General features: G+C 40.6%; 1 protein-coding gene across 1 annotated transcript in view; it reads left to right on the forward strand.

Moving 5' to 3' along the window:
* Positions 1-12,675, forward strand: part of MYO10 (myosin X) — a 172,636-nt gene that overhangs the window by 141,012 nt on the left and 18,949 nt on the right. The window contains exons 20-27 of the mRNA XM_064427969.1: positions 1,720-1,844; positions 1,978-2,092; positions 5,183-5,289; positions 6,241-6,450; positions 6,752-6,791; positions 7,228-8,130; positions 9,363-9,486; positions 10,790-11,033. Of these exons, the coding sequence (XP_064284039.1) occupies positions 1,720-1,844; positions 1,978-2,092; positions 5,183-5,289; positions 6,241-6,450; positions 6,752-6,791; positions 7,228-8,130; positions 9,363-9,486; positions 10,790-11,033 (1,868 nt within the window). The remainder of the gene's footprint in view (positions 1-1,719; positions 1,845-1,977; positions 2,093-5,182; positions 5,290-6,240; positions 6,451-6,751; positions 6,792-7,227; positions 8,131-9,362; positions 9,487-10,789; positions 11,034-12,675) is intronic.

Here is a 12,675-nt window from a genome sequence, read left to right on the forward strand (position 1 = left end):
GCTTTTCCATGTGATTTCTCTGTGTACATCTGTGTCCATTCCCTGCCTTTCCTATCAGGCAGCATCAGCCACCTGCACCCAAAGAGGAGGCATGGACATGCAAAGGGCAGCTTTGCCAGACTGGTTCCCTGACACTTGGATGCCATACAGGGGGCACATCCAGGAAACCCTGTTTGCAATACCAGCCATGGCAATATCGATGCCTTCACTAAAAGCATTCATGCTGCATGTTCACTGAAATACGGAGATTTTACTCACCATGGAAAAATCCAATGAAACATGTTGTTGAGGGAGATGGGTTTGTTCCCATCTTTCACAGAAAAGTTTTCTTCGTCTGGTGTCACCACTAGCACACAGTGTTTTGTTTCATGAATAAAGGCACTGATGGAAAAGGTTATACTGGATAGTGAAAATGAGCTTTTGAGTCTGTGCTTTCCTGAAGGTACAAGTTAAAATTTGGGGGTGTAATTTATTTGTTAAGTTGAATTTATTTGTTAAGTTAAAATTTGGGGGAGTAATTCATTTGCTGATTTGAACAAGAGGCATGATTAAAGCCAGTTAATAAATGCCAAGACAGTCCTCTGACTGACAGTTTCCCAGGGTTTGATCTTGCTGTCACTTTTGTCGGCTGAAGAACTTCAGATCTTTATGTGAACCATTGGCTGTATCTGTGAAATCCCACCTCCTGAACGTGCAAAACACTGAACACTGTGTTCCAGCTCTGCAAATGGCTGCGGAGGAGGGTCAGCTGATGGGTTAAAGTGGATGATGATAACTCATGCTGATGAATTAAATGGTGTGTTTACATGTGGTGGCATTTCCGTATGGGGGTTGCCCATGTTTTGCCAGGCAGCAATTAGTGCTGTCTTGAGCAGCTTTGCATGGCTCTGTCTGGGTTACCTCAAACCATGGTGAAAATACAGGTGACTTGGGGGGTTCTCAGATGGGCTGAGGGTATTCCTGAGGCTCCCAATAGCAGAACCATACTGATCAGTAGTCACAGGATTGCATAACTGAGTGGCTGGGGAGTTGTCTGTTTTCTGAATGGAAAACAATGCTGAAAGAGCTGCAGGCAAACTAAGGGGAACTTACTTGAGATGAGCAGGGGGGATCTGTTTACACAAGAGAATATTTCTACTGTTCAGAATAGCAATAAATAGAAACTCTTTTAAATACAGCTTATTTAAGATTTGAGGTACCACTGGCAAACTTTGCTCCGAATCCATAGCAGATAATTGTCAATACACTAAAAATTGAATATTTTCTGTCCTTCTAGTTTCATTTTTTTATTACATCCATATGGCTTGTATTTGAGTATCTTCAATATTTGGAATCCTCGACAGGGACTTTAAATTCAATTGCTAAAGAAGCAAAATAATCAAGCTTATAGCTGTTGACCTGTTAACTGCCTGTACTTCTTTCTGTTGTTTCCACCTGCACGGCAATAGCCTACAAATACACATGAAATGGAAAGAGACAGCTGATGAGATTAAATGGCTGTAAATGTCCTGTCTATGGAAATTATATTCTGTAATTACCCATGATTTCCATTCTGTAGATATTTTTATATGCTCAGGACTGCTAATATCCTTTAAGACATTGTGTAGCCAGTTATTAGGCTTTGTGCATTTCAGATTCATACAATTTGCCCTTCTTTATTTCCCCTGACATCTCTAACCATTGCTATTAAAATTGTTGTTTTGAACCTGCTTATTTCAGATGCCAGACCAGTTTGATCAGACAGTGGTGCTTAACCAGCTGCGCTATTCTGGGATGTTGGAGACGGTCAGGATTCGGAGGGCTGGTTTCCCAGTCCGGAGGCCTTTTCAAGACTTTTATAAAAGGTAAACACACTGACTTGTGGACTTCAAGTGTAAGTCAATATTCCCATGTTGAGGAATAAAAGTAAAAAGAATCATATGACAAAAATAGAACTTAATCTCTTAGATGAAGCAATGAATACTTTTTGGTTGCCAGGTATAAAGTCCTCATGAGAAACTTAACCCTCCCTGAAGATCTAAATGAGAAATGTGCCGTCTTGCTTCGTCTGTATGACAACACAAGCACTGAATGGCAGCTTGGAAAAAATAAGGTAAAATAACCTGTGCATATTGTGGTGCTGGTGCATATACAAACTTAGGGGACAGGATTTAGACTGCACAGCTGCAGAGATGTAGTTCTAATGGTAATTATTTCTGGCCTTTAAAGAAGCTGTGCATGCCTGTTGGTGCTCTTGAAACTCTTAAAGCAGCAATTAATGGTTGTGCAGAGGAATTTGCTGTCTCAGGCACTTAGAGACTGACTGGTGATTACAGTCACAGAGAAAGAGTCCACCTGAAATTTCTGTCACTGCTTACAGGTGGTAGCACTGGTGAGGATCAGAACTTAAAATGCAGTATTTGGATTTTTTAATTTTTTAAAAGTAGGGAACATGTAGGGAAACTCTTTTGTTTTGCAGAAAGCTCCACTCATACTAGTAAACTGACCTAACCAACACCTCTTCAGTGGCAGAAATCAGGGGGAAGGATTTTAGCCAGTGCTCACATGGCAGAATTGAGCTCCAAGTGTGTTTGCCATCCTAGTCTGAGAGTCTTTTCCAGAGGTACATTAGACCTTGATATGTGTTCTTCCAGAGAACCTGACCTTCACCCACATTTTTTTTTCTTTAAAGAAAAAAATCAAATCATTTTAGAATAAATTAAAAAATAAAATTTTGATTTGAGAAATAAAACAATCCAGGTGTTTTTACATGTTTATTTTGCAAGTTCAGTTGTAGACAGCAGCTTGTGATTTGTGCTCTTAGATTTCAGCAAATGATATGAAAGCATTACAGACTCGGGAGAAGATTCCCCATTTCAGGATTTGAGATCTTCTAAATATTAAAAGCTTTTTTAAAATGCTTTTTAGTGCTGTAAGGTAGCAAATATATTTTGTAAAATCTGATTTCTGAAGGAAATGCTCTTCCTCTTCTCCCCACAACTGGGTGGTTTGGAAGGGTTTCTTCTTTTCCTCTATGCTTAAGGACTCTTAGACTTGCATTGGGAAAGTTGTTTCAATCATCTTACATCTTGCATTTCTTATGTGAAATATTCTGATGACAATTGATGTCATCTTCCGTCCCATTTTTGTAGCCAGTGGCTCACAAATGGCACTGCAGAGCTGGGATGTGCATCCCATTCTATATCAGATGTAGCATATTAACAGTATTCATGCATGAACCCTGGAGAGTGCTCTGGCATCTTAGGGACACATGTTTATCAGAAATAGTTTTTAATCAACTGCTCATCAGGACCTCAGCAGGAGCCAGAGCTCTGTTGTAACTTCCCTTACTGAGGTCTGGGCTCATCCTCCCCCAGGAGCTGCCTGTGCACTTGTGAGACTGCATAAGCAGGAGAAGAGCACAAGAGAACGCTGCTTTCAGGCTGAACATGGGATGAGGCACTGTCCTGCCCCTATATTATTTTAGAGGGATAATAATGACATTGCAATAATTTGGCTTCAGTGTGATTTTGTTCCTTGTCTTTTATATCCCAAGCTGCAATGCACCTGGTCAGGAAAAGGCATTAGTCTGAGCTTAACATCTGCTTATCATCCATTTATTGTTCCAGAAGTAGCTGAATGCTTTTCTGAAGAATTTTGTTGTGTTTTTGAAAGCCTGTGTGTAAAACAAAGAAAGATTGCCCACTGAGTGAAACAAAATGCTTTTTCCATGACAGAAAACTTAATCTAGAAAGAGCTGCCCAGTGCAGCTCTGACATTGGGACTTTGAGACTTTCTGTGAGACTTTTTCTGTTCCTGTTTCTCGGGTAACTTGTACTAGAAAGTCCCTTTCTAGCTTTGTTCAAAACTCACAACTGTTCCTGTCCTTGAGAGTGCTGCTTTGGCTTTGATGATGGGTTTTTTCCCATGTAAACACAGAGGAAAAACCAGCTTCTTTTGCATGTGAACACCCCCAAAAGTCAAAACCAAACCCAATCCACCCCACTGGGTTTGGTTTCTGGGTTGTTGTTTTTCGGTTTTTTTTGGGGGGGGAGAAGTTGGAAATGTGAGATTATTTTGTTGGGTTTTGGGGTTTTTTTTCACATCAAGAGAAAACACCCAGCACTTCAAAGATGCATTCCTGCTTTTAGATGTCTTTGCAGCCCTCCTCCCTTAGCAGAGCCCACCCTGTCCATGAGCTTTCCTCATCCCCACGCTGTGGTGTGCAGCCTGGCTCTCATCCCACATTATCAAAGTGTCACTGAACTGGCTATTTCCAGCTGCCCATGTGTGAGGCAGCAGCATGCCAGGCTGTTGTCACCCGTAGCTGACACCAGCATACTTGGCCTTTAAAAAAGAAGAGTTGAGAAGAGCTGGAAAAAGCGCTGACAGCAGATAGCTCACCACTATGTGAGTGTGTGGCAAAGAGCAGATGTCAAGGCAGGTGGAAGAGGGAAGCTGCCTCCCCCGTGCTCCTGCTTGACTGGAGAAGCAGTTTTACTCATTTAAGGCAAAACTGGCTGTGTTAGCTCAGTTTATGTCAATGCCATGTGCTACAGCTGCCTCTGAGAGGCACTAGGAAGTGCAGGTGAATGGTCCAGGTTAGTGCTTGGAAGAGAGCCTGGGAAGCATTCTGTCTGTGGGAGGGTGGCCAGCTCTGGTGGGGTGTCTGTCAGCTGCTCTCTCCATGTAATGTCAGGAAAACACAGTCAAGTCCACTTAAGCATGAAGGCACTCTTATTTCTGCCTGCTTCTGCAGTCCTGTGGCAATGTCTTTCGAAACGGAAAGCCTTGTAAGGGGTTGTGGAGCCTGATATGCCTGTGAAAAAAGTAAATTATCAGGGTGGTATTTCTGCCCCTCTGATTAGAAAGTTCATGCTAAGCCCTGCAGCTTCTTTGACCTGTGTTACTCTGGTGGGAAAGGCTGCTAAAGAATCCAGTAATTATGTTACATTTGGGAAAACCCTGCTCCTAATTAAAAGTTACAATAGAGTAATCTGACCCTTCCCATTGAAATCCAAAGTTAGAGGACCATCTGGAGGTGTTTTCTTTTAAGAGGACTACATTTTGTTTTTCTTTGTTCTGCTGAGGAAATAGTACATTTTTCTCTGAATTCAAAGCTGAGGCTTGCTGCTTAGATTGTTTTGGCTCCCCCTTAAATATGGTGCTCACCAAAATTTAAGTCAGAAGTTTTCTTATGTAGGTGTTTCTCCGGGAGTCCTTAGAACACAAGTTGGAGAAGCAGCGAGAAGCAGAAGTCACCAAGGCAGCAATGATCATCCGAGCGCACATCTTAGGTTATGCAGCCCGGTAAGTGGTGACATGAGAATATTAATAGCAAGGATTTTAAATAAATGGATGAATTGTCAAGAAGTTAAATCCTTCTGATGCCATTCTCAACTTTTCGTAGGGGCCAGGCATTCAAATCCTGTAAGTGGCTTTTGAAAATAGCAGCTGAAAATATCCATGAATAATGCAATGTTTGAATTGTTTTAATATAGTGAATGGGACAATACAGAAATTTGGAGTTCAGTCAGTATCCATCTGATTGTATCATGGCATTAGAGCCGTGGTGGGAACTCTAGTTGGATGGCACCTAGTAGGGCTGCCCAAAGTCACCAGCTGTGATCCTGATTTATCTTTGCTTCTTCATGGTAAGAAAACAGAAGGAAAATAAAACAAATCTATTTAATTCTTGGAGAGCCAAGACATTATGTTACTGATTAATGTTTGACTTGATTACCTGGCTTCATGCATTATGTGTTAGGTGGAGTTGTTCATCCCATCTATTTATTTCTCTGTTTTTCCTATAAGTCAGTTGAGGACAGTTTAAGGAAGCTTGTTTGCATAATGAGGTCATTTCTTTTCATGTGCTAATAGTCCTGTTCTTATATTCTGACCAGTATGTTACTTAAAAACAATATTCCTTTTTTAATGCCAGCTATCCTGCTATGCATGGTCTTTCTTTTCAGAGATGTATATATTCTTTCTCTGCATGTGTGCACACACACAGAACTGTCTTTTTAGCAGCTCCTTGGCAGGGGCATAAGAACATGTAAGACGTGCATTTCCTTAATGAAGACACACACAGCACTGTCAAGAGATGAGAGAATCTTGCTTCTCAAAGGGAGAAGAATGTGAACAGTGGGGGAGCTATGACAGAGCTAGAACTATCATGGGCTCACTATTGCAGGTCACCATGGCAAAATCACTCGCAACTGTTTCATTACAAATTTGTTTCTTTTTTTTTCTCCCCCCCAGAAAGCGGTACAGAAAGGTTCTCTACTATGTGGTTGTGATACAGAAGAACTACAGAGCATTCAGTGGTAGGAAGAAGTTCCTGTGCCTGAAGAAAGCAGCCACAGTCCTTCAGAAGCAGCGGCGAGGCCAGCTTGCTCGGCGTCTTTACAGGGAGCGACTGGAGGAGAAGCGGAGACAAGAGGAGGAAAGAAGAAGAGAGGAGGAAGAAAGGTGCAGTCTCTGGTTTACATCACTCTCCTGCCTGTGCTCTATTAGATGTTGGTCTGAAAGCCTTTATTTCAGGCTATTCTTGAACAAATGATGTTGGAAATCTTTGCTGCTTTTGCTAAAAGACCTATATAGCTGTCATGGTGGTTTCATAGTCACAAACATATTCGTTGTGATCTTATTTTTGGCTGTCTTTTCCAGGTGGCAGATGATCTCTGTAAGCTGAGCTATTGCCATAGCAAAGGAATGCCATGAGCTTATGTTGAGCTTGATTGACTGACTTTTTTTCTTCACTCACTTTTAGGGAAAGACAAAGGCAAGAAGCAGAGCGTCTTGCCCAGCAGGTAAATTACATTCTTAATGCTTTCAGCCACCCTGTTTATTTGAGTATCTCAACCCAGCAATTAAAAAAATAAAAGGTACCTGTAGCATTAAAACTAAACTAATTACAGGAGCTGGCAGATAAAGCCAAAGGAAACTCAATATAGTTTGCATGGAAATTTCTTTCACCTGATGCTTCATTTAATTTCCAGCAAAGATTGAATTTTCTGCATATACTAGAACTTCTTTTCCTCAGCTATCTCTGAGTTAATGTATTCATGTTTTAGTTTGTTTCTTTTTCTTTCCTTTTCATTTCTTGCTGATAGGAAGATAGGGCTCCTTTTAAATGAATGAGCATGGTGGAGTGTAGAGCTTTAGAAATAAATTTTAAAAAACAAGCTTGCATTTAGGGGTCTAGCTTGATTTTATTTTTTTTTTCATTTTACTTACCTTATGCAGGCTGAAGAAGAAAGAAAGAAGCAGGAACTGGCTGCCATTCAGAAAGCTCAGAAGGAGGCAGAACTGAAGCAGGAGGTGGAGAAGCAGAAAGAAAGCAGGCAGGTGGAAGAAATCCTGCGTCTGGAAAAAGAAATCGAAGACCTGCAACGCGTGAAGAAGCAGCAGGAGCTGTCCTTGACAGAGGCTTCATTACAGAGGCTGCAGCAGCGCCGAGATGAGGAGCTCCGGCGGCTTGAGGACGAAGCGTGTCGGGCAGCCCAGGAGTTCCTGGAATCTCTGAACTTTGATGAGATTGACGAATGTGTCCGAAACATTGAGAGGTCTCTCTCTGTGGGCAGTGGGTATCCTGCTGAGCTGGCTGAACAGACTGGAAATGCCTGCAGTGAAAAGCCCAATTTTAACTTCAGCCAGCCATATCCTGAGGAGGAGGTAGATGAGGGCTTTGAAGCCGATGATGATGCATTTAAGGATTCGCCCAACCCGAGTGAGCATGGCCATTCTGATCAAAGGACCAGTGGCATCAGAACAAGCGATGATTCCTCAGAAGAGGATCCTTACATGAATGATACCGTGGTGCCAACAATTCCTGCTGCCAGTGACACCATGGTCATACCTCCTGCCCACGACACAGTGAGTCTCCACAACTCTTCCAGCGGCGAATCCACGTACTGCATGCCAGAAAATGTATCCTGCAGACCCCCTAATTCTGTGGAACTTATTTCTCCTGATGGAGACTATGATTACGACCAGGACGATTACGAAGATGGTGCTATCACTTCTGGCAGCAGTGTGACCTTCTCTAACTCACACAGTAGCCAGTGGTCACCCGACTACCGGTGTTCCGTGGGGACGTACAATAGCTCTGGAGCATACCGGTTCAGCTCTGAGGGAGCTCAGTCTTCTGTAAGTAGCAGTGTTTATATTACCTAATAATTGATAGGTGCTTTCTGATTTTTTTTTTCCCCTGCTCTGCAGCTGTAGATTCACTGTAGCTGTTCCTAGAAAACATTGTGTAGCTTAATTTGCTCCGAGCACCTATGGAAATAGTAGTCTGTTGCCATCTAGATGCCACTGGGGTGAATGCATTAGAGTCAGAGGCTGCTCAGATGCTGTTTGCAGTCCTGGGCTTTTGCACAGATATGGTTTTAACTGCTTTAATGCAGCACTGTGTGTTACTTGGTAAGAGCTCAGTGCACAGTGAAGTTCTTCTCTGTGCATGTGTTTGGAGCTGGGGTACCAGGTAGCATGTTGGGGAATTAATTTCAGAAAAACTAAATTTAGTTATGTGTGCAAGTTGCAAGAGTATTGAAGAATAAGATGCTTGGAGAAGTCCCTGATGTGCCAGGTATATTTTGAGATTATTTGGAGAGTAAAGTTCACACAATGAGAAATGTTTAAATTACTGAGGCAGACACACATTCTGCAGAGAAATTTTTCAGTGCTGTATACTGAGTGTACTGTGGGGTTTCCTTCTACAAATATTTTTGAAAGAATATGATTTCCTCTACCACTCAGCCAGTGTTTCTGTGAGACCACCTGATTGGGAAAGTGAAAAGGTATTCCAGGAACACTGACTTGTTTAGAAGGAAAACTTCAATGATATAATATCTGCTACATTTGAGGCAGTGATAAGCAGTCCAAGAGCCATTGTGGGTGCTGGGATAAGTTGACAGCTTGCCTGAGAAAGAGACACTTTCAGTATCTCTGTTGAAGGTGCCTTCCTGCTGCATGACTCTGGATGTGTGTCAGATACAGAACAGAAATTCTGACTTTCTGGAGTGAGGGAAAGCTAGTACCACAGCTTGTGCAAAGTTTCCTTTTTAATACATTTTTAAGCTGTTCCTCCCCAGCACTTCAGTGATAGGGGCAAGTAGGACAGGATAGCTTACCCTGACCATACTCTTAGAAAGGGATAACTTTCCTGAGCATCTACAAAGCTTTTACACAGACTTGTTGTGTAATCAAACAGTTCAAGCCGAAACTTACTACAGTGTAGTCTGTCCTTTGTTAGCTGGGTAAAAACCAATGAGGAACCTTCCAATACATAATAAAATGTTTTAGCTAGAGTTTTCTAAACCAACTTGATCTAAACTCTTTCCTGAGAGATTATAACCTCTCTTTCATTTCTTGTGTAGTTTGAAGACAGTGAAGAAGATTTTGACTCCAGGTTTGATACAGACGATGAACTTTCCTACCGGAGGGATTCAGTCTATAGCTGTGTCAGCTTGCCCTACTTTCACAGTTTTCTGTACATGAAAGGTACTGGATGAATCAGTATTTGCTAAATAGACAAAACAACCAGAAATATTTATTGTGTATTACACTCCCAATTCCTGTAGAGTTAAGCTATTTTCTCATTTTTCAAAGGGTGATGGGAAAGTGACTTTATTTAATTTGAGCTGTTCTCAAGCTAAGCTACTTGCAATGGCTTATATCTAGCAATGTTTTTCCCCTCTGCAAAAAAAGATCAATGTTTTGGGCTGCCTCTGTTTCATCTTACATCTTTGCTGTCTCACAAACAGCAAATATTCAGTATATATTGAAAAAAGTAACTCACAAATCCAATTGTATCAAATTTTCAGGAAAGCTTTTTCCTGCTGTCAAAACCTTGTGACATAGACAGCATTCTACATTGCGTACCAATGTGAGTGACCTCAGTCAAATTTCACTTTGCATCTGGAACACACGAAGAAGGTTATATGTAGCAAAGGGGTGTGAGAGACTGTGAAAGAATACACACAGGAGTTCTCTGCTTAAAATTCTTCAGTTTATCTTCTGATTTTTGATAACAAATTGTAATCTAGCTGAATCCTTGTATGATTTTAGCGATGTAGTATACCGTATGTAGATATAGGAACAGTGATGAGTGTATACACCACAATGTTTGTGTGAAAAATAATGCATTTGGCAGCAGCATGGCTTTTACTTTCTGACATAGCTAGCAGTCAGTTTTTGTGGGATGACAGGATTTGGTCTTCAAACAGGAATGGTTTGATTAAGGTTTTTATGGCTGTGCTGTAACTCCAGTGCCAAAGGTGCATTGCCTTCTGTATGGCCACACTTTGGTATGACTGAGCTCACACTGGTGTATTTCCTGCTCTAAACATAGCTTTGTCAGGTTTGGTGGTTTTGAGTTAAATGTTGTTACCTCCTAATAACCTGGAGAGAGGAAAGAGCTTAACGCTAAATTTTTTTAGATTATCACTGGAATACATTGAAAACAGTCTTAAAGATCAGATTCTCATGTGCAGCAAGACTTTTCAGTAATTTATTATTACAGATATGTTATGCATATGTACATGTAATTATATGTATGTTTCATATATTTTTCTAATACAGAGACTTACTGCAATTTATAATTTAAGGATGTTTAGATTGACAACAATATTGGTGGCCATAAAGGTATGCAAAAATGAGGTTTTGTGGCTTACAGCAGACACTCAGTTTAACTGCAGTGTTGTTGGTCAGCACCTTCCAATTTTGGTGCTGTTCACAGCATCTGGTTTATGATACAGCTGTTTCTTTTAACTGCATATAAACCCACATTTGTCTCTCTTGCCAGGTGGCTTAATCAACACATGGAAGCGACGCTGGTGTGTCCTGAAAGATGAGACCTTCCTGTGGTTTCGTTCTAAGCAGGAAGCACTTAAGCAGGGCTGGCTTCACAAAAAGGGGGGTGGATCATCTACGCTTTCCAGAAGGAACTGGAAGAAAAGATGGTTTGTTCTCAGACAGTCCAGGTTGATGTACTTTGAAAATGACAGTGAAGAAAAGTTAAAGGGTGCCGTGGATGTCCGAACTGCCAAGTAGGTTTACATAGTTTTATGTTTAGCCTTGGCTCCTTCTAAGTAGTACTTGGAGCTCAGTCTGGGAAGACACTGAGTGCCCTGCCTACAAATTGTGTGAATGCAAGCAGGATAGTGTGTGTGGTGAAGTTAGTGAAAGCAAGTGTTGTCCTTAGTTGGCTCTCTCTTGAGTCTAGAGAGTGCTCCAGAGCTAAGCCAGTGCCAAATACTTCAGAAAAATGCTGCTGTAATGAGCCCATCTATGTTTTCTCCCAGACTAGAGGCCCTACTTAGTCTGTAATGATTCCCAAGGCAATTTGGGGCATGTTGCCAAGTCTGTAGCTGCAGTCAAACCCAGAATGCAGAGGGTGGAATTAATAGGCCCCAAGTATATTGAAGTTCGCATGGGTCAAAGCTGAATCTTCTGTATGTATTTAGATTTTTTTTTCATGCTTTAAATAATTGTGGTAGTCTAGAAAAGTCTTTAAAATGCATATATTCATTAAAAAAAACAAGATTACTAAACCTAATAACTTATGCCTTGTTAACTGGAGTTCCTTAAGCCTAAGAATTTTACGCTTCCTGAAGCACGCAGAAAGTTTTCTACTGGATGGTATTTTTCGTTCTAAACAATTTAGGATTATCTACCTAATTTAAAAAATTAGAATGTGCTAAGATTAGTTGTCTCTTTTCTCTATAAAGTGTACTTAAAGCTTTCATCCAAGGTAACGAGAAACAAAAATGGCTAGTAACACTCAATTCCACTCTGCCTTGTAATCTGCAACTATCCAATTTGTTTGTTACTTTAACAGAGAGTTTAAACTAAATATAAGTCTTTGATTAATCTTTTCTTTGGCAGTCCTGGTTGAGTCTGACTTCAAGTAGGACAGAAAAGAGCTTCAGTGAGAATCGTGACTTGCTCCTGAAACTCAGTGGGCTGTTGGCAGTCAAGTTTCTGAATAGAAGCTGAAGATCCTTTTTTTTTTTTTTTTTTTTTGGTTAAAACTAGATTTGACTCTGTCTCATGTACCATAGCATTTATTTAGCATATTTTTCTAATATGTTCAATCAATCATTCTTTTTTTGGTTGTTACCTCCTTGCTTCACTGGCTGTGCCCTATAGACGTTCTTTGCTGCACGTACCTTTAAAATTATCAGACAAAGGTTACTGAACCTAGCTTGAACTGTAGGTTCAGTCAGTGACTATTTGTTTATAAATTAGCTAAACGAAAGGGTACATGTATTTAAGGAACTGTGTTTCATAAGGAATAAACAATAGCTTTTCTAGATAGTGTTAATATTTACTGAGTGCCTTCCTAACTTATAGTGCAACTCACATATTTCACCACTCTCTATTAGGGACCTTGTTCAATTTAAAAAATCTCAGGCTGATTCACTTAAAACACAGAACAGGGAGGTATTTTATTGGACACTGTTACTGAGAGGGAAGGAATCAAACAGTAAAAAATTACAGCTTTTTGTATTGATAGCAGATAAGTCATCCTCATGAGTCTGATATGCAGAGCTTTCATATATTGTTTATAGAACAGAGATTTATGAGAATAAATGAGCTGATAAGAAAATATATCCAGTTAGGGAAATAGTAAGCTTCAGGCAAATACAGCAAAACAGCAAAAAGGAAATCAAGTTTATTTCTTAAGCT

The sequence above is a fragment of the Passer domesticus genome, chromosome 1, assembly GCF_036417665.1.
Source record: "Passer domesticus isolate bPasDom1 chromosome 1, bPasDom1.hap1, whole genome shotgun sequence".
NCBI classification, from domain to species: Eukaryota; Metazoa; Chordata; class Aves; order Passeriformes; family Passeridae; genus Passer; species Passer domesticus.